Source organism: Manduca sexta, chromosome 19 (genome assembly GCF_014839805.1).
Source record: "Manduca sexta isolate Smith_Timp_Sample1 chromosome 19, JHU_Msex_v1.0, whole genome shotgun sequence".
Lineage (NCBI taxonomy): Eukaryota > Metazoa > Arthropoda > Insecta > Lepidoptera > Sphingidae > Manduca > Manduca sexta.
The window spans coordinates 9,126,627-9,151,239 of NC_051133.1; the positions used below are offsets into that span (position 1 = coordinate 9,126,627).

General features: G+C 33.9%; 1 protein-coding gene across 1 annotated transcript; it reads left to right on the forward strand.

Moving 5' to 3' along the window:
• The first annotated feature begins 3,950 nt into the window (after nt 1-3,950).
• Nucleotides 3,951-16,551, forward strand: LOC115441965 (circadian clock-controlled protein daywake). Its single transcript, XM_030166900.2, has 5 exons — nt 3,951-4,234; nt 11,203-11,422; nt 13,607-13,737; nt 15,048-15,203; nt 16,354-16,551. The coding sequence occupies exons 1-5, from the start codon at nt 4,153-4,155 to the stop codon at nt 16,515-16,517; spliced, it is 753 nt and encodes a 250-aa protein (XP_030022760.2). The 5' UTR covers nt 3,951-4,152; the 3' UTR covers nt 16,518-16,551.
• Nucleotides 16,552-24,613: the final 8,062 nt, after the last annotated feature.

The window sequence follows — 24,613 nt, forward strand, 5'->3', positions numbered from 1 at the left end:
TTTATGTAATCAATATTGATTATACAAAATAGAACGAGTAATAAAAGTAAATTATGATAATTGAGCAAAGGTTGGATGTAGAGGTTTTTAAAGCCTTCATGTGTATAATGAGTGCTTTAACATTGAGGAATGCATGGCTAGTGAAAAAGTTATTCAATTATTATTTATACTTATAATACGCCATAACAGTTACAGTACTAATGCGATGTTATACAAATACAGTTATACTGTTATTACCGTTATGTTATTTTAAAACATGTTGCAGTCAGTTTGGCAAGGTGTACGCCTGCTTGATGCCAATCTCCTGAGATACAATGCCGGACAGGTCTTAGGCCAGTCGCAATTTAGACAAGAATTAGACAATATATCCTACTAATATTATAAATGCGAAAGTTTGTGAGGATGGATGTATGGATGTATGTATGTATGTATGTATGTTTGTTCCCTTTTCACGAAAAAACTACTGAACAGATTTGGGTGAAACTTTGCAGTAATACTGGTCATCAGAATAACACATAGGCTACAATTTATAATGATTTTGTGTAATTTGGTCACAATATAACGATACATATCAAGTAAGTCGAAAAAAAAACTATCCCGGAAAACTCCTTCACGCGGGCGAAGCCGCGAGCAAAATTTAGTAAGTTATAAGTATAATTCACGTCATGCCAATTGAGCGCGCACACTGGATGCGTGATATGCTAGAATCAATACTTACAATCCTTTGTTTTTGACCCGGTCCTGCAAACACACAGACAATTCTTTTTATTCAATTTCTCTTCCGACTTGCAGTCTGCGAAGTCGTTATTATCGTATTTAGATATAAAACAATCTACTTCTTTATATTGACACAGTTTGAAAAATATTTATTTTAAAGCCAATTTAGAGTGATGCATTAACTGCTTTATAATTTACTAGTAGGTAAATTAAATTAATGGATGAATGACAGAATGCTATATACGCACGACCAATTTTACACATTGTGTGAGTTTCAATAAAATAATCTCAACGAATCAATTTACTACGAATACGCGAATCCAATGTGCGATCGGCCTAAGCTCCTTACAAAAAATTGCCTGAACTGAAACTGGACTAAGAAACTCAACATAGGTGATCTAATGTTCACTGCCGTTAAGCAAGGAGGTATTTAATGGTTTATTATGTTAATTGTGGCCTAAAGGTCGAGTAAATATTTTAATACGTAGCTTTAACCTTTAACTGTGGACGCGCGGTCTCACAGGCCGCTCGCAGTTTGAAAATTTCGTATTTACACCTTTCCACTTGCTCCCCGTGTATAAGGCGCTCAGTAGCTTCAGTTTTAGTGGCGTAACGTATGTTAAAATGGGAGACTGTGTCGGCGGCTGCAAATAAGGCCAGTTATTTTTCTTTAAACTTTGACCGCGGTCTGTGAGACCGCACGTCCACATTTCCGATACAAATTTTTATGCCTATTTTGTTTTTTTTTTTTACATTATTTTCATTTAAAATCTTAACGAATATTAATGAAAGTGCATCTACGTCAATACAAACGCCAACGTCACAGCTGCAACATATTTATGATCTACTTTTAGAGTCAGACAAGTTTGATAACGAGGAAACTATTGAGGATTGCTTTCTATCAGAAGCTTATTTTATTCGAAAATATATGTGACTATGAAGATAATACCGATGTCTCTTGCATAGACGATAAAAGTTTGCTAAAAAAATTTGCTAGTACAGTACTAAAATATTGGCTTGACGTCACCTATCAATACAGGCAGAAAATATTGATAGGAGTCGTAAAAGGCACGATAACCCAACAAAGCACCCCGCGATGTATGGGCGGTAGTTGTAATGCACTTTCTCTGTGAAACCTAAAAAAAATATTAAGAGCCACCGGAACCCGCAAAATTTTGAAAGGGGTCTATGAGAAATATACATTTGGGAACCTCTGCTCTAGACGAAAACTTCCTAGTCAGGATACTGACTCGTCAAAGCGCACAACATGTCGCCTTTATCCCCCAAAACTAAAGAGAAAGTCCAATTTTAATTGTATAAGCTATAAACAGGTCATACGGTTACAGTGTTCCAAACCCTAGCGTAAAAACTGCCAATAATTTAATACATATTGGACCATTGTCAAAATTTTTATATTTGAATTTGAGAAGACGTTTTTTTGATTTTATGTTACAATATGCCTTAGATTTATAGATAAAAATGTTATTTTTTTAAAAAAGTTTAATTTATTTAAATTTTTAGCCCTAAAACCGATCTCAAGTAAATTTATGCCAAATCGTGCCTTTAACTGTTAATATGATTTAATTAGGTGAGAAATAAATAAAGATTGATTAAAAGCTTCTAAATTATTTCATTTTAATATACATAGAAAATAATAAATATAATAGCGTAAAAATAAAACTAATATTTACGTTGTATTTTAACTCAAAACATAGCGGTCCGTGAGACCGCGCGTCCATGGTAGTGTAACAAAAAAATGACGTCCATAGTTAAGGGTTAACAATGAAAAGTCTAAGTTTATTCTGATTTTTCCTCCACCTACCAACACCCTTACCTAAAGCGGTTTCCGTAATGATAGACTCATTCACAAAGAAATCCATTTATTATCTCTTTCGACATTATCCGATCAAAAACCCACACATAATAATAAAAAAAAAAAAAAAAAAAAAACAATATGTACGTCCTATAATTGTAAGAAAGCAAGTATTTTAAATTAAAACTTCACAATATATGCAATACAATGTGACTTCGACTCATTTAAAAAGTTTTTAGCACTTCAATGTGTGAATTTGCTAATTAAATGAACAAGCAGTATTGCAATCATTGAAGTCACCGCACCACCAATGTTAACTTTTTGTACCGTTCTTATGCACCTTTACTATGAAAGAGGTTTTTATTTGCCTTTTTTTGTCTGTTGTTACGCTAACAAATCATAATCATCATCAGCCGCAGGATGTCCACTGCTGAACATGGACCTCCCCCAAAAGATTTCCAGATCGACCTATTGTAAGCGGCCCGCATCCAGCGACAAATATATTAATATTATAGCTACATTTATATAAATACTAGGTGTTGTTCGTGGCTTCGCCCGTATGACCTTACGCTCTACAATAGTTCGTGAATCACTAGCGATTCATAGCGCGGGCAAAACACCAGCGCCATCTACTTTAAACATTAGATTTAAATTCCCTTATTTCTAATGGGAACAAATTACCGGGATAAATAGTAGCCTATGTGTTAATCCAGGATATGGTCTACCTTTGTGCCAAATTTCATTCTAATAAGTTTAGCTGTTACTGCGTTAATTTGTAACAAACATTTAAACAACCAAACCTTTTCACAAACTTTTACATTTATAATAAAATTTATATAATGTGTATGTAAGTGTAATGGCCAAGTGTAGTAGATTTTCATAAAATTTATAAGTAAATAGATATAAGAATAGCTACTATAAGTGAGTTGCTACATGAAGTATAAAGATAAAACGAGCACCTTAAGTAAGAGCCATACAAGTTGCCATTATAAACTATGCTACCACTCGTTGGCCACCAACTCGCATTTTTTTCTTTCGCTATTCTTTTATACCGATCAATATTCCAAAGATAATTTTTGTGACGCTACCTAGTTTATTCAGTCATTCACCATCTCAACTTGCTCGGTGATTCTGATTCAAAAAAAGGGTGAAATCAAAAAATTACATTTAAAAAAAGAATAAAGATGAAAGTAAAATAAAGATATGTTTGTATCTTTTCATATTGACTGGAATATTGACTAGATAACACAATTATTGTATAACATATTTAACAAAAAAATATAATCTAAAGCGTAAAAACGTACTTCATTATTTTATAAAGATTTAATACTTAAATATTTTTTCTGGACTGTCCAGTCAAGACCGGCTCCCACTAAGGCTGACAGAATCTCGCCTCTCAAACATCGAATAACGATAGATACGTTTTAATATTGCCATAAGAACGACGTTTCAGTAAATTCATAAAGTAATTGCGATAATTCGAACTAAGGTCCGAACCGGTTGTCCGCTACAATGCCGACGCCGAACTCGATATGTTGTTAGTGGATATATAGCCGCTATTCTCCTCGACGCATCCAGTTGTGAATCCAACTTTAATTGTTAAACACTAATCTATTAACAAAATGAACATACACGCCGTAGTGTATAGTGTTTTATTGAGTTTTGTATTATTCTTCTGCCGAAATGGATATGCGAAATTAGCCCGTAAGTGTTTTTTTTTATTATATAATTTTACCATGAATAATTTTATTACGTAAGAAAAATTATAGAATTTTTTATTTATAAGTAAATCAAAACCAAATATATTTAATCAGAAATATGCTCAAACATACTCGTGGGCCTTGACATGCCTTTTGTAAAGCTTGCTCTCAAAATGCGGTGTTTATATTATACAAGTGGCCAGAAAATATCGAATATAAACTATTTAATTTTGTGTATAAAGGTAAAAATCAAGAAATGTATGATACCTAATAATAGAGGCCATATAATATTCGGTTACATTCAAAGGGTATACAGATTCAATGGTGGATCACATAGGTGTATCAATTAATTCGTAGCATAGCATTTCAATATTAATCATATCCTTCAAAGCAGATGACGGAACACAAACCTTTGAATTCGTGTTGGGCTATTTGAATGCAGTTTGTATGGTGGCCAAATGTGATATTTATACTAATATATAAAGCTGAAGAGTTTTTTGTTGTTTGTTTATTTAAACGCGTTAATCTAAACATAACATCACGCATTTTATCCCCGAAGGGGTATGCAGAGGCGCAACTAGGGCACCCACTTTTCGCCAAGTATGTTCCGTCCCATGATGTGATAGGGGGCGAGCCTATCGCCATATCGGGCACAAATTCCAGACTCCGGGCTGATACTGAGCAGAAAAACCCAAATATCACTTTGCCCGACCCGGGATTCGAACCCAGGACCTCAGAGCGCTATTGTACCGGACATGCAATACAACTACGCCACCGAGGCAGGCGTTAATCTAAGGAACTACTTAAGTGATTTTGTTGTGTTTTCTCTAAGAAATCACATTACTCTTGAGTGCTCTAGGCTACTTTTTATCCCGGAATAACTTTTTAACGCAGGCGGAGCCGCGAGCAAAAGCTAGTTATAAAAACTGAAAGACTCCTTTACTGGTGGTAGGTCTTTCATCTGTGAGAGTCCGCCTGGGTAGGTACCACCGCATTGTGTATTTCTGCCGCTAAGCAGGAGTTTGTAGTCACTGTTGTGTTCCGGTTTGAAGGATATTGTAGCCAGTGTAACTACTGGACATAATGGGACTCAACACCTCACGTCTCAGGATGGCAAACGCAGTGGAATACCAAACAATACTTTATATTTCAAGGTGTTGGATGGTGTTTCTACTGTTTATGGGCGGTGGTATCGCTTACCATCCGGCGAACAGCAAGCTCATCTCGTCATTCAAAGCAAAAAAAAACTCCTTAACAGACCTTAGATAAACCAATACTTGATTTAATACTAGTGTAATTAATTAACAATTTAATGTATTTAGTGCAATGTTTCCGATCTACAAACGTTGGTTAAGGTAATTGTATTAGAGTAAACAAAGTTCCTCACTTATGACCAACCAAAGACACGAATAAACAAACAAATACTTTTTTATTTATTTATTTACATATAAAATAAATAAATAGAAAAGATTTACTGAATTCTACATTCTTTCAAATAAATATTAGAAGGAAATTTTGAGATGATAAATATATTGCGTATTTTGACAACTTTTTGTCCGGTTTTCCAAGAGTAAGCTACAAAAGACCGTGAAACATTCATTGTTGAACCTTTAATTACATTTCCGACTGACCGTGATGAGAAATAGCATCATATAATCACAAGCGTATTTCGTAATAGCATTTAAGTAGTTACGTAAACCCGTTTTTAAGAATACTTTTAAAATTGTATTTGGATTAAGGTCGATTCTGCGGTTCAAGGTTAGATATTAAGTAATATAATGTCAATGATTTAATACCGCGTAATATTTCGCTTCGATATAGTTTTTTAAAACTGTCTATTTATGTCTTCTTAGTTGTTTGTTACTGCCCTGGTGGTGTTATTATGTGTGCTGTGCGACACTGCTGTGTGGTCTTGGGATCGAGTCCCGGGTCAGATTGAAATTTGGGCTTTTCTGTTTATCATCAGTTCGAAGTTTAGAATTATATAGTGTTCGATATGGTCATATGCTCGCCCCCTATTTCATCATGTTATCTGTTTGCACCTATACCTACCCCTTTAGGGATAAAGGCGTGAAGAGTGTGTTTGTTTGTATTTATGACTAGTAATCTTTATAAAGACGTAACCACCAGTCTTTTTACATCAATATTGTTTGTATCTTAATACGAAGGTTGTAGTAGTTTATACATTAGTTGGAAATTATTGTTGTACGAGTAAAGGTGATTAAGCGAGAACATATCACCCATGCAATGTTTTTTTTCATAGACAACCCTCAGATATCCTCAAGAATTAGTTTAATTACATTATATTCTATAATATTTTTACGTTTTCAAAGCCCATGTTTTTTTTTTGTTAATATTCGAGAAGCAGCCTGCTCAATTATTAAATCTATAAATGAAATATAACGTGACCTACACCTTCTATTCGTATCACTTCCTGACGCTTACGGAATACGAAGCGCATACGCCCTTTATAAGAGTTTCCTCATACCTTATCAAGATATCTATGTTTTAAATGTAAATAATAAACAAAACAAAACACACATCACGCACTTATCCCCGAAGGGGTATGCAGACGCGCAACCAAGGCACCCACTTTTCACCAAGTGTGTTCTTTCCTATGATGTGATAGGGGGCCAGCCTATTATCGTAGTGGGCACAATTTTCAGACTCTGGGGTGATACTGAGCAGAAAAACCCAAATTTCACTTTGCCTGGCCCGGGATTCCAACCCAGGCCCTCAGAGCGCTTCCGTACCGCGCATGCAGTACAACTACGCCACCGAGGCAGTGTAAATAATAAAATCAATGAAAATCAAACAATACTTATAGTATAGATAATAAAACAGATTCAACTTACGGAAGTTGTTTAACACCGTCTTGCTAAATAAAAAACAAAGAACAAAAAACTATAAATTAGCACTACGCGGCGAACTTTAGGAAGTAACAAAATTTATATAGGAGCATAAAAAATTTTTTAGTGAAAAATAGTAAACAAATATTAATATTAGTTACGTAACCGCTAAAAATAAAGTAAATAGTAGGTAGAGACAAATGTTTAGAAGTTATATGTTTCGAAGGGCGGGAGGCTTTTTATTTCTCGACGATGCTTCTTGCTTAGTAAGAGTTATGTGGATCTATGAGTTATTATATTTATATTTAACAAAATGATTATCGAGATAGTTTACAGTACTAATTATTGTTTTGATATGACCTTGCTTTAAAATTTTGTTCACAGCTCTTCACTTGTTTTAAAAAAAATATGTTAAGAGAAATTTTATGGGATGACAATATCATTCATATTTAAGTGTAATCTAAGATGTACGATCACAACCTCCATATTATTATATTAAACAGTGGATATACAAATGAAAAAGACTCAACCACTATGAGCGGCAAATTGAAATAATTCAGAAGATTAAACCTTGTCTAAAAATAAACATTTAAATAACGAAAACCCTGTCCAAACCGAACAAGTCTTTTGAGATAATCGTGGACATTATAACAAAAACGTACATACAAATGGGGCAATTACAGAACCTCCCGTTGGAAGTCGTTTTAAAATACATACAATTGTCCATACAAAGTGTTAACAAGCCATTATCACAACAACAAAAGTAATAACTGACATTCAGTCCTAAGTCCTTGACTTTGTCTCACAAAGACTTTATGGTACAACTGCTCAATGCATATAATTACCTATGTTGACTATCTGATTATCATTTCATTCAAAATACACGTAAATATTTAGCATTTTCGTGTAAGTACAAATTAACCTTTCTAGTAAGGACAATTATACATAAAAATGCAACCAAACGTGTTAAATGACTAGTTTTTATGAAACGAAAAAATATACTGGGTATATACGATATTATTTCTTTATTTTAACTCTCGGCGTGATTAGATAGATATTTTTACCGGGATATAAAGTGGTCTATGTACTCAAGAGTAAGGTAGCTTCCTATTAGTGTTAAAAAATTCAAAATCAGTTTAATAGTTCTGGATATAAGCATGTTCAAACAAACAAATATATCAACTTTATGTATTAGTACCTATAGCTTTAAAAAGTTTTAGATTCAACGTCTATATAGCAAGCGTGTAATGTAAAACTGCCCGTTGACACTTAACCCTATATTCACGAACGTACCTTAAGAACACATAATCCTTGATGTCTCATCCTCTCCCAGTGATAGTTAATGAGTTGCCCTCAGCATGGTCGCCTAGTTTTCAAGGGTTGCCAGCGCCTAATGCGCTCAACCAAAATCACGGTATGTTTGTATAATCCGGCCCTTGCTAGACAAAAAAGTAAGGTCAAGTTAAAAAAAAAATACTTAAGGATAATAGTACGATAAAAATACTATTTCTCAGTGCTATCGGCATGAGCACCCTCGCGGTACGTAGGATAGAACGGGACTCCATGATTGGTTAATATTGAGATACAACATTACTTCAGTTGACAGATAAACAGAATTGAATAAAGCCAAAGAAAACTGTGAATTGCTGCACCGTGTGACCTCAAGGTATTGTTTGTGAATACTGGTGTAAATATAACATTGACATTTGAATTAGCTCTCAATTAAATGTCTTCACAAGGTATACGATCATTTTGAATTACACACATAATAATATTTATCGTTTGAGAAATGATTTTGCATTAAATATGTATTTTTGGAAAACTTATAATTATAATTGGTGTTTTAATCTTTCACTGGGAGGAACTAGAAATTGGTTTAAAGTAAAAGTTCCTTGCAAATGAATGATAAATAATTTACTAAGTTGAGATAATTGATTTGTGAAAAGGAGTTCGACAACTTCTATTGAAAGAAGCTAAAGTCAACACATCATATAACATATAATATAATCCTTGCATCTTATATGTTTAGGTATTTATAATATTACCTATTTAATATACGTTGGCATTTATTATTAACTGCCTTATTTACTTTATGCTTGGGATCTTTAAATACCAAGCTATTTTGATACACCTACCTTATTTATCTCTGTACCACACTAAATTTGACGTGTAGAGTATGTCTTTAGCATTAAGTCCGCCGATCTACATTTGTATATATAAAGTGCAAATAAATAATAAATTCAATTAACATTTCAATCCTTAACGGAATAACATTAGATATCATTTTATACTAGAAACAAACTGCTGCAAAACTCAAAGCAAATATTAACCCAAACATGCAACAAATATTTGAAGATCAGATTATAATGCAGTAAACAAGTTCATGACTTCTTGTTTGTGTATATGTCCGCTGAGGCATAAAGGTCATCCAATAACTAAGATTGACAGGTTTTTTATCAACACCCTTACCACACAATCAATCAACAAGAACAAAAACTAAGGATCATATTTGTGTAGATCACAAAAACTTTACATAATAACAAACATACAAAAAAAATCATTCACGTCGAATTGATAGCCTCCTCCTTTTTTGAAGTCGGTTAAAAATAAGGAAGCCACAAGCGTGGTACTAATTAAAATCTTATAACAGTCTGAAGTGTAATATAAAAAATTAAACACAACAAACATGTAAAAAAAAATTACAGCCTTTAAAACAAAAAAAAAATAATGAAGTATTTTGTAAATCAGTTGATAAAATATATCTGAGGTAACAAACATTAAAAAAATGCATTTACTTCTTTAGCAAAGATAAATTTTCTAAAAAACTTAGCTAATTTATAGAAAGGTCGATAGTAACCATATGATAAAATTTCTCTCTTCTGTACATAAAACATTGTGTATGCGCCGTATTCACAAACAAGACTTGGTTAAGTCCCTACTTAGCTCCTATTGCTCCCTAGCAATGCTGTAATAAGACTGCTTCTCAGTGCTTTCGGCATAACAGCCTTAAGGGTAATAAGGACGCTGTAATTGGCGAACATTGAGATATAACTTTAATTGACTATCAGATAATCAAAGCCAAAGGACACAATGAAATGCCGAAACTATGCGTTCGGGCGCAATTTGCGTTCACATAGTATTGTTTGTAAAAACAGCTGTATATTTATGAGCCGCACTATAGTTTTATCTCTCTCACACTTATGTATTCACATGCTAGCTGGATCGCATTATCAATTCTCAACTTCTATATTAGAACATTCCCAAGAGAAGGTTATTGTCAAGGTAGTATATTTATAGCATATAACCTCCTTTATAACTAAATATTAAGCGAATGTTGGCAAGCAAGCAGAAGGTCTTCCGTCGATTTAGAATGCGCATACCGACGTATTTGTCGTTACGGGACCTTAATTAAATATCTTTAAAGGAAATTACTACTTCCTTAACGTTCACATAACACGCAAACATAATTCCTATAACGCCGCTCTATTGAACGCGATCTAGATTCAAATTATTTTAGACCTTTAAATTACATACATAAATTGAGTTTAATTAATCAAAACTAGATTAATTACTCTCAAGGCGATATCGAAGTAAATTAAACTATGATCTTATCTAGTTTATAGTAAATTATACCCTTTTACGTGTTTATAGTACTCGGTAGAAAATATTACATCGAGCGGTAAGTCAGCGAAAACACTTCATATAAGTAGGAGTAACAGACGATGTTCTAAAAAGCTGTATCTAAACAAATATTTTTTGTCAGCCTGGATGCCGAGTACTGTATAAACTCTATGAATATCTAAACAACATTATGACTTTTTTAAATTTTGGTGTTTATATTTTTTATTTACAATATTATGAACTATTTTGAAATCGAAATCTTCTCAATACACTTATTTATGATAGTAAAATAACATATTCATAAGTCGGCTCACTAGGATAGAGACGCCATGCTTCTGAAAGAGAAATCCTGGAAGATATTTCTACCTTCAATCCTTCTTCTGTCAACAGAGTAATGCCAGTCAACTACGTGGTACAAAATAAAATGCCTGAAATGGTAGAATAAACCACCATATTAAGTATTTTCTACAAAATCTAAAATGATGATATGTTACTATTCCAGCTGACTACATCCATCCCTGCGACGCTACGACCAGAGAATGTTTAGTAAAATCGACTCAAGACGCAATCCCTGAGTTCGTGAAGGGCATTCCTGAGCTAGGCGTGCCATCCCTGGACCCCTTCGTTATCGAGAAATTGGCCATCCCACTGAGCGGACTTAAGGTCACGTTCTATCAAGGAAAAGTCACCGGCTTCCGAAAATGTGTAGTAGACAACGTCATGTAAGTTGATTTGATTTTTGTCTTGGCGGAATCTAATCGGCTTATTCCGGCAATTATAATGAAAGCCCACCGTTTATACTTTGTTGGCAATAAATCGAATTTGTATGGTTTCATAAATTTAATTTGTAAGTGTTCTATTCGGCTTAAAAATGAATTGGTTTGCGTATTCATACATTAGAAATATGGGTTTAATATCTAAAACCAGTCACTGCGCCAAAGATATTTATTGCTCTAAATGATGAGATGAGCTTGCCGGTCGCCTGATGGTAAGCGATACGACGGCAAATAAACAGTAAAAACACCACCAATACCTTGAATTAGAACGTATTGTTTGGTATTCCACTGCGATCGCCATCCTGAGATACGAGGTGTTCAATTGTATTATGTCCAGTAATTACACTGGCTACATTGTCCTTTAAACCGGAACAGGAACCGGAACCGGAACCGCCACGCAGCAATGACTACACACTGCTGCTTGGCGGCAGAAATAGACATTGCGGTAGTACCTACCCAGGCGGACTTCCATATATACCAGTATTATTTTGATAAGTCATAAAATTATAACAAGTTATTAATGCGTTTTAGGTTTTTTTTAATGTTAGATTCATTATCATTCGATGCAGGCAAGGTAAATCTAAAGACCTCTAGTTACTAGAATCTTGATTTGCAGTCGGGTCAAGGGAAGCATGGTTTAGAAGCACGTTTTGGAATTAAGATTATAATACTCGCAAAATCTTGTAAGAATCTATTTATTTTAAAACAATTTATTAAAATTAGCATTTCACATTTATAAATCATGTTGGATTTAAAATTAACAGATATACGTCGAGGTCTTATAAATTTATGTAATTAGATTCATTATACATCGAAGGAGACACACCTTTGAAAATATATCAAAAATCAAAGTAAATTATCGGTATTCAGTTAAGATATCAGTATATCTTAATACAATTTTAATATTTAAAACAATTTTAAAACTTCACATCAAAAACCATTATATCGATAAAAATAAAGATGTAAATCCATTAATAAATTATTTGTCTGAATTCTACAAAACGATTTTCTCGTTAGAAAAAGAAACATAATTAAATTGTATACATTTCTTATCTTTTGTGGCCATGCTATCAGAATTTCTAATAGCATTTTAGTGATGATAAATTTGTACCTTGTAGAATATGAAATAGGTACCAAAGTTATCAATTTTGTATATATTTCCTCGTTTGTATACAAAACATCTTAGCTTATTAAATCAACTTACTTTGTATAATAAAAAAAACGAAATATTATTCATCATGAACCCCGAATTACCGTTGATTTTAATCAAATATTTAAATAAAATGTAGAAATATAACAGATAACAGTCATTACTAACATCAAGAGCATCAACTACAACAATAACTCATAATATAATCAAATGGTTTAGCCTAAAATACGAACTTTAGTTGTAAGGTCGACTTGCATAAAAAAAATACACAGATCTAAATAGCTTTTATATATAACAAGCTGACCCGACAGACGATGTCCTGTCAACTATGAATTTGCAGCGCGCAAATCAATCGCTGACAGTTATTTCAAACAATTGACAGTTATATAAAATTAAAATTTTCGTTAAGTTTCCTTAAATTTTCTAATTTTCCGCGCAATTTTTTGAATTTTTTCTTTCATAAGAACCTTCTCCTGACAATAACAAACACAACAACAAAAAAATAGCGTAATCGGTCTAGCCGTGCACGCGTGATGACGTAACCAAGGGAAATAGGGATTCATTTTTATATATATACATAATAAAAATCGATGTGTACATTGAGGTGATCGATCGACCAGCTTCAGTTGGAAAGTTGATCGTGTTACATCCTGTAAGGAAGAAGCACCCGATGCGTCTGTTTTTTTGGCCTGAACGCGAACTCAAAATCGGATTGCGATGAAATTTAGTATAAAGAGGTTGAGACCGGCAAAACAAGCTACTTTTTCCGAGAAAAAATATATACGAACTAGTAAATCTGATTCACGTGGGCGAAGCAGCGAGCAAAAGCTAGTCTGATTCATCTCGATAAAAATAATATTACAAAACATTACATTTAACTATGTTCAAAGAAATAGAATCAAAGACGTAAGCAACATACCATTTGTGTACTTCCTTTCCTAATAACAACCAGTACTAATGACAGTATCAATTGATTTTAGATCTGAACTTGAGAAGCGTCACTTCGTGTTGGAATTCCACTGCAACCTGACCATCAAAGGACAATACGACGCCGTTGGAAGACTCCTATTGTTCCCCATCAATGGCGAAGGAGACGCCAAAATAAAACTAAGTGAGCTTCATTATTATCCTTTTGGTATTGACAGGCCAGACGCTGTTTTTTCTTGTAGCTCGGATCAGTTAATTACCGCAAAATAGTACTTTATATTTTCTTTTGAGGACCTAAATAATGTCTATAGTTTGATATTAATGTTTATAGTTAGATTACCTCCGTGGTATAGTTATAATTGTACACGGTACGAGTACGACTATCGCCCTGAGGTCCTGGGTTCGAATCCCGGGTCGGGCCACGTAAGGCACATAAGTAAGTAAACCCGTTGATCCTGCGCTTGATTTCTCTCCGGTCATGTCGGATTGCCGTCTCACTGAACTATGAGAGTGAAGGAACAGAAAGTGCACCTGTGTATTGCGCACACACTTATGCACTACGATGAGATATTAATCTCCTGCATACTTGGCTGAACTCAAATTGACCGCCGTGACCGAAATTCGACCAGGAAGGAGTCAATCATAGATTAAAAAGCAATCTTAGTTTCGATTCCTGTAACTGTAGTCTAAGAACTGTGTAGGTAATATTTTCTTTTGACAAACAAAGGTATCTCTTTCGATTCTGGAGTACGAATCCCAATATTGAATTCTTTACACAAACAAAAAGTAACTCTTGACTCTGGATAGCTAAAGACTGAATCGGCCTTGTAGTTTCTTTTTAATTTGTCTCAAAAAGAATCGCCTTAATAACGAAACCATCGCTTTATACATCACTTATGCCCACAGATTTATGTCGGGAATTCTCTATAAGCCGGCATAAAGCCTCAATTTAAATATACAAGTTTTCACTCTCGTTTTAATGGATATAAATCTTTCAGTTGTCCTTTAATTTACTCCAAAACATTATTAAAAGTAATATTTTTCATATCGTACAGAATGTTATGACAGAATAGAATTAGTGTACCGTGATAGTGATTGCTTCGGTGATTAAAGATTTTACTCGTTAAATGTAATTTGAGTCGCCCTTGACACGAGCTAGGTTAATGAATATTAGACTTGAACATAGTCCAGGTTCGTAATTTATAACCATTAAGTGTACAGAGATTCTGACTGACGTAATGACTAACCCTGTCATAATAAACACAGTCTTCCATAATACGCTGAGCGAGTGAGCTGAGATAAGGCGATCATGTGGCCTATAGACTTAAAGAATGTCTACGTTAAAGCCTAACAAAAAATCCCTACAATCACTTTGTTTTTTGTTTTATGAGAGTATTGCTCAAACTATTTTCTAAGACTGTCTTAAACTATGGTAAAAAAAACGACAATTGATAATATAAAAATCTATAATTCATAATATTTTTCTCTTTTCAGCAAACCTAAGGATGAAAGTTGACATAAACACAAAATACATTAAAGACGACAAAGGAGTCAATCACTTCGCTCTCAAGAACTACAAATATTCATTCGACTATGGAGACCGCGTTTCGTTCGATCTCCAGAACCTCTTCAAAGAGAGCAAGGAATTGAGTGAGTATTTCTTATTTACTGTATCTTGTTTAACTTTTTTATCCGATCTACTTTATATGTCCATGAAAAATACTTCAATGATGAACAATAGTATTGTATTAAAATTAACCACAAAGCAGTAAAGATGTTTTTATGTGAACCGCATCGTAACCTCTAAACTTTTTTTCCTGTTGAAAGTAGAATATCGTTGCGTGATTACTTTTTATGAAGAGTGGTTTAAATTGCATTATAATATTTTTTTCATCTGTTTCTGTTCTTCCCGCGTTAAGTGTGTATGGCCTATCTAAATGTAATCTGGTAAAGTTACTTCATTGCCCTTGATGATAAGTGAATGTTCACTTGTTACAATAAGTACTGTTTCAATGAACCTCGTCCAAAAAGATTGAAAAACGTTGATAGTTGTAGACATCGCAATAAAACTAGTTTTCGGATTTTATCGCGGTTTTTTGTATTTTATTTTTCTCTCGACGTTTCGACGGTTGTGCAATCTTCATGGTCATGGGGCGAGCTGAGTTGTTGGTCAACCGAATTTAAAGATACAATATCTAGCCTTATTTTCCAATTATATACATTTTTCTTGCCTTTGATGGTCCGATCTATGCAGAATGAGCTCTTGGTGTGATTTGGCAGCTGGCCTTTTGGGTTCCAATTTAATTATATGTATAACAAGATACCAGGCTGATGGAAGCGTCCCACCATCTTCTCTTGTATTGTGCTGAGCTCTGAACAATTGGTGTAAAACTAATTCGTCTGAGCTCAGCATTCGTTTTTTTCCTATTTGCCACAATTAATATTTTAAACACATAAATGATTGAAGTTCACAATCCGTCCCACACGTGATAGGAATGCGATACACTTTTCAATGTCTTGATCAGGAAAGTGTTATCATCAAATAAAAGACCGACTATAACATATCGCCTTTTATTTTCCTTCTCTAAAATAGCTTCACATACTTGCTAACAAAAATTATTACGACGAAAACGACTACTGTATGGTAAATTATTTTACTATAGTTGCCATATAATTTCACTTCAATTAACAAAAAATGCACTAAAATACAGAACGCGGATATAAAGCGTTCATTTTCTTTAAACATTTTCAACACTTCTTAATTTGCATCTAATGATAGATTCGAATATCTTTGTTCCAGGTGAAACAGTATTAAACTTCTTAAATGAAAATTGGAAGACTGTTGCTGAAGAATTCGGCAAGCCCATCGTGGACTACGCCGTAGACTTAGCCATTAGAACGATAGAGAAATTCTTCCTCGCCGTTCCTTACGAAGAACTTATCAATGTTCCCATACCTAAGTAAACAAGTACAATATAGATATAAAGTAGAATAGTAACCGTTGTTTTATTTGCAACTCCAGTTGAAAATACCGCTGTAACTTAGCCCGTTGTGATGTTTCAACTCTAACCAAGTTGAAGGAAACTACTGGCAGTATCACGCCTCAAGCACGTAAACATCTTAAAGTTATCTACGTGTTTGCTAAACGTGTCTGCCTTAGTTTATTTCAACACCTATGTATAAAGTATTTAGAGTTGGTGCTAAAATCTAAATTACTATCGAACTATTATGGATGCTAGCAATGGTCAGTGCCCAACCAACTAAAACTCTGCTGCCAATAATGATTCTGATCGGAACGCTGAAATGTCGCCAATTTATTTAGTGATAATAATAATATCAGCCCTGTATTATATATTTTTCCACTGTTGGCCAGGGCCTGCTTTACTACTGAGAAGGATTATGCCTTAGTCCATCACGCTGGCCTAGTGCGGATTAGTAGACTTCACACGCCCTCAAAATTCCTATAGAGAACTTCTCAAATATGCAGGTTGCATCATGATGTTTTCCTTCACCAATTTATATAATGGGATAAAAATAGCAACAACGGTTTCGAAAACGCTACCTTGATTTGATTTTATGTGAAAACTAACAACAAAGATGAAGCAAAGCAGTATCATTGCTACTACAACTAATTCTTTCCCTTCAAATTCATCACCCATCAGATTTAATAAACTAAGATCGAAATAATCTCTGTGATTTTTCTCTCCCGTTTCATTTGTCTTAGTTAGCCGACGTCGGTCACGCCCTTCCCGCGTTGTGCGATGTAACACTATCCCATCTCTATTACATGTGACATCTTATTTTTTACGTCGCCTTTCATTTGTTACGATTCAGTTAATATTGTTTGATGGAGGGGTAATTGTGTTGTGACGTCTATTCTTAATTATTGTTTCGTTATTATGGGAAGGTGAAGTCAATTATGTATTATCAATGTATTATGAGTGATAGTTTTATCGATTGTAATCGTTATGATGACTAAAAAAATTACTTTATTTGTAGTGTCTACCTATAGATGCGCATCTTCTAAAATACTTTTCGAAATACGACAAACAAAATAAAAAAAAAATAGTTTAGCAAAATAATTAAAGTTATTTGTAGGTATTTACTTAGCTGCATTTTTTTTAATACATACAAAAAAAGATTAAACATCAGATTTCTACAATATGTTCGTCTTTTGTAGTTTAATTTTTTTTTATAATGTGGATATTGTGTCATTAATTTAATAATAAAAATTATTACAACATTATTAATTCCGTGCATCTCCTAAAGTATACATCAGTTCAATTTGCAACCAACAATATTAAATAGACAATTTAATAAAAAAAATGTGTTGGTAGTTTATTTTATTTATGATTTATTGATTCTAAACTTGATTTGGTAAAAAAAATATTCCTACATGCTTATTCCCGCTTATAAATCTTGCACCGAAATGGAAAGAATGCTCAAGGCCGTTTGCTCAGGGGAAGGTCTAAAGACAAATATAACCCGTTTGTTCGTAACACACGTCGTTTAAGACAGTTATTTCTAAACTTGATTTTAAATCGGTTACGTGAAACATATGTATTTTCCTTTGTCATGAGTACATTGCGTAATCATTTTCATACATCTAACAACATACCGAACTGGTTTTATTTTATGTCCAACAAAAACATTGTTAATTTATGGAAAATTTATAATGTTAATTAATTATTTCCGCTAAAAATATATCTAATGTAAAAAAGAAACATGGTAGGTAGAGACAATAAAAAACAAGCTTGTGATTTTTTATTAGTTTTATAATAGGTGTATGTGCTGACAGTGATGTACAAAATACCCTGTACAAAGTATCTGGAATACAAAATACAAAATACTTTTAAATTAAGTATTTCAGATACCAGATACAAAATACTTTCGAGAAAGGTATTTGAAATACTAGATACAAAATAGGTATCTTATAAATACTTTTTAAAAATACAAGTACTTTTGTAAGAAAACAACATTTGAATTTAAATTTGTTTATTATAGATCATCATTATATATCACAAGAATAATTATTTTAATTTTAAGTTAGATTAAACAAAACCAGCTCTTCAAACATCTTATCACTCATTTTCCTTCGATGAGGCCGCATGATCATACCCCCATAAGAAAAAAGTCATTCCACAGAGGCAGAGCTCGGCAAACAAGTGTAATTTAATTTTTTTTTTTTTTTTATTGTAGTGTAAGTATTTAAGCTCTTGAGGCTTATGTCTTTATTATTAAGGTATTGCAATGTTTCTAAGTCAGCAGCGCTGGCAGGAGACCCCGTGTTTTTGCCACTTGCAATAGAGGAATCAGAATCCTCTAAAAAGATGTAATAAGATTCATCCTTTCACTTATTTAATATCACCTTCTACATTGTCCAAAGCCTCAGATTCTTGTTTTTTCAGATCAATTTATTTTTCGTGTTTCAGTCAGTATAAGTTCTTTTACATATTCTTTACGCTCTTTTGGTACCCACTTCATTTAAAAAAACGGATCGGATCGAAAGGAAGTATATAGTATAGAAATAGATAAAGTAGCTGAATAAAATAAAGCTTACGTTTCCATATTTACGATCTCCAATTTCACAAAAGTAAACGAAAAATAACTGATTTCAAATCAATCATAACTATTCATAACAGCCGGTGAAATTTGTAGAAAGAAAGAGTCGCTATCTATTAATTCTTCCTCAAGTATAGTGTCCAAGAACGGCTCGGTCAGTTCTACGCATTTATTTTATAAACGACACCAAATAATCTCTACTTTTTCTAAAGTATTTTATCAGAAAAGTATTTATAAAATACTAAGATACTAAACAAAAGTATTTAAATACAAGATACAAAATCCTTTCTAAAAAAAGTATTTTAGATACAAGATGAAAATACGTATTTTGTATCTTGTATCTGTATTTCAAATACTTGTATCTTAGATAAGTCACATCACTGTGTGCTGAATGCTATATATATTTTTATATACAAGTGACCCTGCTGTACTGCGAAGGAGGGCCTAATAGTGTCGACTGACGAGAGATGGTTATTAGTTAATACACAGAGTGATCTCGGAACGCAACCTTTACGTTGGTATGACGAGTTTTACACCTTGTGTACCATAGTTGCTAACTAGACTTATACAAATTACCTACAGCAATTAATATATTGAATAATATTACCAACATAAGGAAAGGACCTGTCTATATAATTTTTTATTCCGTTGAAAATCATGTTCTTAGATTCATCTTTTTTCTGATTATAAATATGTACTTAACTCTATTTTGAAATTATTATTAGTTTCTTATTTTCCTTTTGACGGTAGAATATATTGAATGTAGATTATATACATTCAATAACCTACACCTAATCTATTAAATGTATATACGCAATATTTTATTCTTTCATCAAATTAATCTAATGTTTTTTTTTATTGGCTTATTAGGCAAACAAGCAAGCAATCCGTTTGAAAGTAAGTAGCATTCACCGCTCATAGAATAAAGCAACACCAGAGGCTCGGTCAAGCCGTTGCCTACCTAAATGACATATTTTAGCTGGCACTATCCACAATCCTCAACAAACTTGGGACACTTTTACTAAACTCGTCAAAATAAACTTCGAATAACGACACCAACTGTACCATTAACGTATTATTAAGGTATTAATCAATAGAATTTTTTCATCTTTTACCAAAACCTTACAATTCTCGGAGCTAAGCGCCGAAGTTTCGAGAAATCATAAAAAACAATTTTATGCCACAAAGTTTGTTAATTCTGTAGACCATAATTTTTGTAAGTATAATTTTACGATAGAACCAAGTGAGTGAAACATATATTTTTACGCATACATTACTAAAGTTAGTTTCTTATACCCATAAAACTAAGCAAAATAAAAAAATAGAACAAAGACACTGCTTTATTGCCATCACTTATTCCAGACACTACATAAAGAAACATTATTACAAACTATGTAGGTACATGTTGATTTCTTATGTTTACGCGAATGTTACTATCATAATAAAACTAGAGAGCAGTATACCACAATACTTGTCAACGCTGGTTCAAATAGGGACTGAATCCCTATTTTTACATTACCAATATTTATAATACTGAATAATTTAGCCGGTACAATCATTTTAACATATTGTATACCAATAATTAATTTGATAATTAATATTTCGATGGTTATTTTCGCACAGCGGCTGCCATTAGCGAACTACCTGAATAAGTCAATATTATATTATATTAGTGCTTTTGCAAACAAATTTTCCCTTACTAAATAATCTTTAAACACAAAACCATTCCATTAAAACATATAAATGCAACAGACATAATGAAATACGTATTAAACGGTCCGGAAATTAATAAACTTAAGTTTAAAACTAGTTGGCTATAAAAGTATCCAAGTCAAATTAAGACTACGTAAAAGTCACTAGACAGCTTCATTCCTCCGGACACAAGTTAGAAACTCTTAATTAAATGCCCGACTAGGCCACCAGAGATAACCAACCGTGCTGCGAATCTATTTCCAGTAAGAATGCAGTGGAAATGTTACCAAGGAGTACAACTTGCAACTAGCGTACAAGTTAACAACTTACAACGTCTGGGTACAACTTCTGTGTGAACATTGTTCCAGCCTTATTATTGGTGCTGCTGCATTCTAAAAGATTTCAGTGAGTTTTTTAAAGGATCAAGACAATGTGTTAATATATTATTATTTTTATTGTTATTTGTTTTCTTTTTTTTGTAACTTTGAGACTTCGAACTAGAGTCTGACAAATTTATTTATTGTTACTGGTTTGTAAAGGATACGCAATACAAGTTCTAAACGTAGTGCGCATCCTAACTTGTAATAACCCGCATAATGAAAGTGCTATAAGTGCTATGTTATTTACTACGAGACCGAATCTGTATAGGGCTCAGCTGAAAATCACCATTTTGGTTATGGTTTAAAAAAAAAAAAAAAAAATTAAATAAATCAGTGTTTCTAAAACTACCTCTGTGGGAAGCTGTATTGCTTCAAGATACGACTGTGATCTGAAGCCCTGGGCTTGAATCCCGGATCGGGCATAATATTGCGATTTTTCTACTAACTGATAACTCGAAGTCTGAAATTTGTGTCGGCGGTAGGCTCGTCCTTTTCTTATCATGAGACGGAAAATACATGACGAATATTGGGTGCTGTAATTACACATCTGCCTACCCACTCAGAGATAAAGACGTGATATGTGAAAGTCTTAACTTTTCCGTCATTTTGAATATATTCAAGAATGTATTGGATAAGTTTATATTTATTGTCTTAATATCGTTTTTATCTGCTATTTTCCCAACATATTACGTACTTAATACTTCCTTACCTAAGTGATCAATTTTATCGTTATCTAAATATTATGTAATTGTCATTGTCATCATCATTATGAACGTCATTGTCATCATGATAACAATGGTTACAATGTTAAAGGCTAATAAAATTCTACGCTGCATTAAGAAATTAAATTTTATTTTAACATCTGAAGCATTATCTTGACTAAGCCTGAATATAATAGCTTATAGTTTTACTTTAATTAAAATATTATATCAAACGGCCTATTCATACGATTCCTTAACTACAATTCAGCAATAAATGAAAATGGGGTAACACCAATACAGTATGCGACAACCAATCACAACTCGACATCCGTAAATGAACCTTAACCGTGTTTAGAAAATTATTCAAATCAACTAAACGCCGTTAACGAGTTACAACCATTAATTGAAACATCCGAATGCAATCAAACGTGGATTATAATCAACCAGGTATACAACTTTGCACATTGAACATTGCTTTCGGATCGAATTTTTGAAATGTTACGGTGTTATTTGGGTATGCGTATTATTTTCTTTTATTTCGGGTAAGAATATAGCTAATTTCATCCACGATGACGCGCCCCACCGCATTTTGAGTGAAGATTGCGGGGTGTCGCGGGGTACGGGGACTGGTTCAAGCCTTGACCTCGACGCTGTCCATTGTAGTGTGCGTGTGCACTCATGCGGCTCACGCACACTCTAAGCCATTGAGGAAAGTAGCGGGGCGCGTCTTCGTGGATGAAATTATCTATAGATGTATAATAATGAATCTTTACTTATTCTCGACTGACTGCCTCGGTGGTGTAGTTGTACTGCATGCGCGGTACGGCAGCGCTCTGAGGTCCTGGGTTCGAATCCCGGGTCGGGCAAAGTGATATTTGGGTTTTTCTGCTCAGTATCAGCCCGGAGTCTGGAATTTGTGCCCGATATGGCGATAGGCTCGCCCCCTATCACATCATGGGACGGAACATACTTGGCGAAAAGTGGGTGCCCTAGTTGCGCCTCTGCATACCCCTTCGGGGATAAAATGCGTGATGTCGTGTGTGTGTGTGTGTGTACTTATTCTCGAATACCTATAGAGAGAAAAATGATGATTGTGGGTCTACTAATCTTAATGACAGTGAGTAACTATATGTGGTTATAGTTGTAAAAACTCCATTAATGTCACTATGGTAGCGATAAGTTGCGTTAACTAATATTGCTGCTAATCAAATCAAAAGTTTCACGCCCTCGCACGTCGGCTGTGAAGTTAATGCCTTAATCGAGTTTCCGAACGTCGCCTCCAGATATAAAAAGAATTTTCTCATTCCGAAACACAAACAACTACTTTTTACAACTCAAACAAACTAGATCTTAATTGGGCCGGTGGCGTACGTGTGTGGAAGTTCGGGTTGGAAATTGTATTTTTTGACTTTTTAGAAACGTTTTTTAGAAACGTAGAGTGATGTTAAGAATTGTTCAATGTATTACTAAAAGTTTTTAATCGTGCTTTTCTTCCTGCCATTGCCCATGGACATGTTTGAAATACTTGTGATATTTTCAAATACTTCCTAAATGCTTTCCCATCATAAGAATGATACAAGCTCGATGTAGAAGAAATATTTACTCTTACATAATATTATAACCCTTCAGTACTGGTTGTAGTGGCAGTAGCCCATAATATCGCAACGTTGGTCAAAGGCCTTCCCAAGACCCTTACAAGAATCGCGGTCTTGTGCTATAGTGCACTAGTTACTTATAAATGAATCCAGTTAATCCCACCATCTTTTCTTTGGTCTACTTGGACGCCTACGAGCGGCGTCACGGTACTACAAGGCGGTAATCCTGACTCGTCAGGCGCAAGTAATATTAGTCTTATGCTTAAATTATTTTGAATGAATGCTCCTAGCCGAATTATCCGCCACGGTGGCCAATCTCAACAGCGATCAGCCAGGAGGACATATTATAGTGTAAAAGTGTGTGCGCAATACATAGGTGCACTCTCTGTTCCTTCACTTTCATAGTCCGGTGAGTCGGCAATCCGACATGACCGAAGAGGGATCAGATGCTGGACCAACGGCTTTACGTGCTTTCCGAGGCACGGGGGTATCATACTGCCAACTTCCTAACTCCGAGCTACAACTGAGTAATTTTTTTTAAGATGGGAAAACTCAGTCACAGTTATTTGGCCCGACCCGGGATTCGAACCCAGGACCTCAGCGCAATAATCGTTATCGTACCGTGTACAATTACAACTACGCCACCGAGGCCGTCGAAGTTATTTTACACCATATTCCAATAATATCACCAATGGTAGTAACCCATTTCTTTAGTTTCTGTATTTATTGCTCGCCACAGTCTTAAGATAAATGTTCGCCCGGTGGGAATCGGTTTAAAAAATGATCCCAATAAATATGATTTATTTGTGTCGGCCGTTTTTATATACATCGTTTTATTTACTTAATAGCTTTCTAATAGCTTAGTGATCTTACCTAGATAACATTTCAAATATTTGTTATATTATATCTCTTTTAGAAAAATATTGTATATTATTGCATAAGAAATAACTTTTTTATTGAACGTTCCTGTGTACTATATATTATATTATCTACAATTGCTCATGTTACCAAATGTATACTATAAAGTATAAAGCGATTGAGTTTGTTTTTCTACAAATTATTACTCTGAAAAGAAATTCCATTTTCCCCGAGCATAATAGAGTATATATAACCAAATTCGAAAGTAAAAC